We start from the raw sequence: 6,000 nt of genomic DNA, 5'->3' as shown, positions 1-6,000 counted from the left end.
GCCAAGAGAAGTTCGGCAAGGGCCCCAAGAGCCTCCTGTTCACGGCCGGCCCCTGGCTCACCCAAGTCAGCGTCTACCAGCAGCAGAGATACAACGCCATCAAGAGTGAGTGCGCACGCAGAAGACCAGTGCATTTAGAGTCAAAACACGTATACTCTCTCCGGTAGTTACTCTACCGTGTTAAATCATTTTCAAAGCGAATCTAGACTACCATTGAAAAGTTTGGGGTCACTTAGAAATGTCCTTGTTTTCCATGAAAACGTACGTGAAATAAGTTTGAATGAGGAACATAGCAAAATTAATGGGAAATATAGTCATTGACTTGGTTAGGAATAATGATGTTTGTGTGATTTCGTCAAATAATCCTGTTTTGACGTTTTCATGGAAAACAAGGACATTTCTAAATGACCCCAAACTTTTGAACTTTCAAATATGTGGTGTACATAGACAGAAACATGAAAACGTTGGCAGGGGCATGTGCATTGACCTGTGTGTGTTCAAGTTCCTGGCCTGCATATTTAAGTGTTTTAGTTAGTTCCCAAATAAAGCCAGGGGTTATGGTCTATGCTCTGTGGGCAAACCTGTCATGCCCCAATAGACAGCACAGACAGCCACCAATGGACCAGATAATTACTGGGCCAGCAGAGGGTCACCTGATGATGCTTTAGATTAGCTGTAACTCTGGCTGCACACGGATGGGCCTCTGATAATCACTGTAATGAATCTTCTAGAAAACCCTGACCTTAGGATGAATTGATTCCTGTCTTCCCTTCTCTCTCCCCCTCTTCCTCTCCCTCTCTCTTTATCCTCCTCTTTCTTTCTCTCCCTCTCTCTCTCTGTTTCCCAGTGAAAACCCCCTGTAAGGGCACGTGTAGTCACCTGTGTCTGCTACGGCCAGGGGGATACACCTGTGCCTGCCCAGAGGGGACCAACTTCAGCCCTGGCAGCAGCACAGTGTGTGACGCCGGTACGACGCCTTCATTAGACTCATAAATGCACAACGGAACGTCTTATCCGCACATAATGTATATATACTTGAGGCATGAAGTGGCTTTATTTGAGAGCAGTCAGGGACATTTGGATCTTTTTCTAAACCACAGCCAAATCATGAAGGGTGGTTCTTAAGATAGCTTTTAGCTTCATTATCCACAGCCAGTTGGGGTTCTATGGTTTGTAAGCTGCTGACAAAAAATGTTAAATGCCAATAGAGATTGTCCTTGTGGCGACAAAGGAAAAGTCTTGAGATGTGTGAACTTTTGATGAAAGGGCGGTGGAATTTCATTTTTTGTGCATATACTGTATGTGTGTGTGTGTCTGTTTACAATATCTGCAGTCTGATTTTTTAAGCATGTGATGTGTGTGTGTGTGAATGTGACAGGCTTTGACCCTCCCCCCACCATGCCTCCTCCATGTCTCTGTCAGAATGGAGGAACCTGCTACTTTGACGACAACAAGGCCCTCTGCAAGTATGGCTGTCCCCATAAATGCCTGTCCACAATATCACAGACCATGACTGTCTGAATGTGTCTGTCTTTGACTGTCTGTATGAACAACTCATTTTCAGTATAGCCAAACAAGTTAGCAGTTAGCACTGGATATTATTATACAATATACATTATGGATATACAACTCATTTTCAGTATAGCCAAACATGTTAGCAGTTAGCACTGGATATTTTTATAACATATACATTATGGATATACAACTCATTTTTAGTATAGCCAAACAAGTTAGCAGTTAGCACTGGATATTATTATACAATATGCATTATGGATATACAACTCATTTTTAGTATAGCCAAACAAGTTAGCAGTTAGCACTGAATATTATTTCATGTGGAATGCTGATGTCATATCCAGCAATTTAAATGCAACTTTTTAAGTACTAAAAAGGCATAAACACAGCTTTAACTAACTGGTTCCTTCATATAGGACATTGTAAGGAGACAAAGACAGACACAGTCCTTATGTTTGGATTGTCATGATGCCATTGTCTTTAAACATTCAGAGAGTATTTACAATAAATGTATAGATGTATACATAGGTTTCAGAGAAAGATGGGGTGGGGGGTACTTATAAAACAACACCAATGTGAAGATGGATGAACAGATGGATTGAGGGAATAGTGAATCGATGGCTAGATGAGCAGACAGACGGTGGATGTTTGGCCAGAGAGATTGATCTTTTCTTTGACATCTGGGTGGGTGTGTCTGTGTGTGGGTGGATGCAAACAGATGAACAGATGGGGGGGATGTATGGCTGAACATACACTGCCAGAACTAAAACCTGAATGTATGTAGGGTGTATGTATGTAGGGATGTGTAAATTGATGGACAGATTAATTAGAACATTTAGATTAGAAAGTAAAAATGGATAAGTACATTTATAGATGGATGGATGGATACATGGGAGATAGATGAAGAGATAGATACATTAATTGGATGGATGGACAGATTATATCGATGGATGGATAAATGAACTGGATGGATGGATAGTGTGACAGAGTGCGGTCACTACAGTTGAGTATGTGCCCTGACTGCCATACCAATGAGCCTGGATGAGGACTGAAAGGCTACATGCAGATGTGTGATGTGTGTGTGTGTAGTGTTGTCTGAGAGGTGTGTGTAGTGTTGTCTGAGATGTGAGATGTGTGTGTGTGTGTGTGTGTGTAGTGTTGTCTGAGAGGTGTGTATCTGTGTGTGCTGTGTTGCAGATGTCCGCTGGAGTGGGAGGGGGATAACTGCGAAAGGAATATCTTTGGCATAACAGCCTCAGGTGAGCGAAGTTGTCATAGTAACCATCAAATTATACACATAGATCGTTTGCCACAGTCCCCTCACATGATCTCTCTCTCTCTTTTCTCTCTCTATCTGCCTCTTCCCCCCCCTCTCTATCTCTATGTCTCACTCTTATCCCTTACTGCGTTTTTTATCTCTTTTTCTTTATTTCCCTCTCTCCTTGCTTCTCTCTCTCTCTCTCTCTCTAGCTGTTGCCTTAGCTCTTGGGGTAACAGCAGTAGTTGCCATTTTCCTGAGCGGACTGGTCTTTGCCGCTCACAAAAAGGCCAAGATTATGGAGATGGTGCACAGCGTCAACATACCAACTCTCACTATGCCCAACTTCAGGTGAGACACAGGGGCACGACAGAAAAGACTGAACTGCTGAGTGCAAGTATATTAAACCTAGAGGAGCTAAATGCATTCAGAGTTCAGTTTTATACTGTACTCATAGCCAGTTAGCAAGTCAATCTCATCTAAACTATGAGAATCAGATCTAAAGTTGTGTTAGCTTTGATTGTCAACCCAAATGTGGGGTCAATGCTGGACTGTAGACCAACTTATAGCGCTGATTTATTTGCGTTTGAAGGGAGAGTGTCATTCCAGGAGTGTTAGAGCCCCTCTTGCTTTATTAATGGAGGTTCCTTCCCCACTGTCCTCATGAGCCCAGGGAGATGGGCCATTTGTCCTGAGGGTAGAGCTGGCCGTCTACACTGGAGATTAAACACAGTGAGTTGTTGATGAATGTTTCCTTGTTGTTTTCAGGAGGTCGGCTCCTAGTCGGTTTGGTGAGGAGGGAGAGGAGCCACGCTCAGGCCCCAAAGTGGTCAGTGTCTCCATTGTTAGCAATAAACACATTGACCGAGTAAGCTATTGACATTGACTAAGCAAATCTGCATTAGGGCTTAGCAACCTGTTATCCAGTTAATCAGAACCAAGCAACACCACCCAACATCCATAGAGTCAGTTAGCACTAAGAACCACCCTATCCAGTTAGTCAGCGCTAAGCAAAACCGCATCCACATAATAGGTTAGCTATTAGCAACACTGCATCCACATAATAGGTTAGCTATTAGCAACACCGCATCCACATAATAGGTTAGCTCTTAGCAACACTGCATCCACATAGTCAGCACTAGGCAACAAGGCATCCACATAATTATCCACATAAAAATACAGTTAATTCCAAGAAACATTGTATCCACATAATCAGTCGGTACTAGGCAACCATAGCAGCTTTGATCCTCTAACCACTTTTCTACACCTCACCTCTCCCTCTCATCCCAAACCCGCCACAGGAGCCTTGCGCCACTGTTGAAGTGGGTGACATGGGGAAAAATTTTGAGAATCCTGCCTACCATTCGGAGAATGAAGGTGGAAGCTCCGCCCCTAGTGCTGTTGCCACGGCGATCCCCACCTACAGCCTTCCCCAGGCATGCGTGTGAAATGTTTCTAATGCTACAGTACACCATGATGGCACATGCTGCCTTTATCATGTGATTCTTTCGATAATAATTGTAAGAATTAGTGATTTGCCAATGAGCCATAATTGATTTATTTTTTATGTCTAGGATAACATTGAGAATCCAGTCTACGCCACTGACACCAACATAGTTGCTGAGCTGACATCACCTGACAGTTTGTCTGCCATGCCTGCCAACGGCAGTGCCATACATGCCAACGGCAAAGCAGTCCCTGTCAAGACATTGTCTACTGAGGTAGGGATTCATACACGACAGATATGACAGTTGGGAGTCAATACATTTTATAAAAAAGTGTAAATGCATTAAAGTGTATTCAAATGTAAATTCATTAAAGTGAATATTCATCACATTTACTGGTGTGTTTTCCAGCCTGCCTTTGAGAACCCAGCTTACTCCTCAGACCAAGAGTGGACACCACAGGAGACCAGCAGTGGGGCCCAGAAGGGAGAGGAAGTGAAGGAGGAGGAAGAGGAGGAGGAGGTAGGCAGACACACAGAATTTATTTTCCTCAAGTCGGTCAGTCCTCAAGCAGCTCTGGGATGAAGACTTTCAGAAACTGGGAGAAGTAGACAGATGGGGGGCCCAAAAGAAAGTTACTGATGAGATGAAAAAAGAGCGAGCGAGCGAGAGAGAGGGAACGGTAGTTTCAGTGGTTGTATGTGGGTCAAAGCGAGAGAGAGTGAAAGAAAGATGGAGGGATATTTTATCAGCCAAGTTCATTTTTTGCCAAACTCCTTTATCCTCCAAAACAAGCGTTCCCTGCTGAGCGTATTCTAATCCAGAGTCGGTTACCTAACTGGCCCTCTCTCTCTCTCTGTGCTGTGCTGTTCGTTACCGTACTGCACCACACTGCAACTTACATCTGGGTGGCTACAATTCCCTCATCTGACTCATCATATTACAGCAGAAACTGTTCTTTCTTGCCCACATTTCTCACCCCCCCCCACCCTTCTCTCTCTCATTCCCCCTCACTTTTCTCACTATCTATCCTCTCTTTAACTTTTCACCCTTTATCCCTCTCTCCTCTCTCTTTCCTCTGTCTCCCTCTATCTCCCTCTTTCTTTCTCACTTTATCTATACATCCTCTCTTACTCTCCCTTTCTCAAATCTATACATCCTCTTGATTTCTCTCCCACTCCCTTTCTCTCTATCTACCTTCTCTTTTGCGCTCTCTCTCTCTCTCTCTCTCTCTCTCTCTCTCTCTCTCTCTCTCTCTGCAGGATCTCGTTGTTCCCCGGTCTGAAGAGGATTCTGATGCAGTGTTCTCTAACCCCATGTACACAGTGAGTCGTGAAAATAAAACTCAAAAGAGAATGGCCATGTAACACCACCTCGGGGTCATGCTTACCTGTAGTCACACACACACACACACACACACACACACACACACACACACACACACACAGACACACAGACACACAGACACACGAAAACTATTCAAATACGTACATATTGTTCACCTGCTTCTATATTAATTATGTGTGTTTAAATTGCGCTCTCGTTCACTCGTCTCCTCCCTCCATAAGAGCAGTAGTGCCCTTCAGAAGAGCTAAGTGCACAGGGGATCCATTTAGAACCTTTCCATCCCTTCCTGGGTGATGGAGAGGCGTGATGGATGGATGTGATTGTTGGGGGCATGTGGAGGTGCGGAGGGGACACCAGGGCGGGGGGAGCCGGGGGATGTTGCTCTGTGCAAAGGGGGTAAATAAGAAAGCACAATGACCTTGCCGTGTCCTTGAA

At 44.2% G+C, this 6,000-nt stretch overlaps 1 protein-coding gene across 3 annotated transcripts in view; it reads left to right on the top strand.

The window, feature by feature from the left end:
- The window catches only part of lrp2b (low density lipoprotein receptor-related protein 2b), a 54,603-nt gene that overhangs the window by 45,374 nt on the left and 3,229 nt on the right, over positions 1-6,000 (top strand). For 2 of the 3 annotated variants that reach the window (XM_031560563.2, XM_031560565.2), the window contains 10 exons: positions 1-105; positions 848-967; positions 1,379-1,466; positions 2,713-2,774; positions 2,986-3,124; positions 3,542-3,602; positions 4,075-4,209; positions 4,348-4,494; positions 4,630-4,740; positions 5,481-5,543. The exon at positions 1-105 is cut by the window's left edge and continues 78 nt beyond it. In XM_031560563.2, coding sequence (XP_031416423.1) covers positions 1-105; positions 848-967; positions 1,379-1,466; positions 2,713-2,774; positions 2,986-3,124; positions 3,542-3,602; positions 4,075-4,209; positions 4,348-4,494; positions 4,630-4,740; positions 5,481-5,543 — 1,031 coding nt within the window. Of the gene's footprint in view, positions 106-847; positions 968-1,378; positions 1,467-2,712; positions 2,775-2,985; positions 3,125-3,541; positions 3,603-4,074; positions 4,210-4,347; positions 4,495-4,629; positions 4,746-5,478; positions 5,544-6,000 lie in introns of all 3 variants that reach the window. The other variant, XM_031560564.2, reaches the window with a different exon arrangement.

This window comes from Clupea harengus, chromosome 23 (genome assembly GCF_900700415.2).
Source record: "Clupea harengus chromosome 23, Ch_v2.0.2, whole genome shotgun sequence".
Taxonomy (NCBI): Eukaryota; Metazoa; Chordata; class Actinopteri; order Clupeiformes; family Clupeidae; genus Clupea; species Clupea harengus.
The sequence above is the reverse complement of the archived record's forward strand: the minus strand, read 5'-3'. Positions and strand labels throughout refer to the sequence as shown.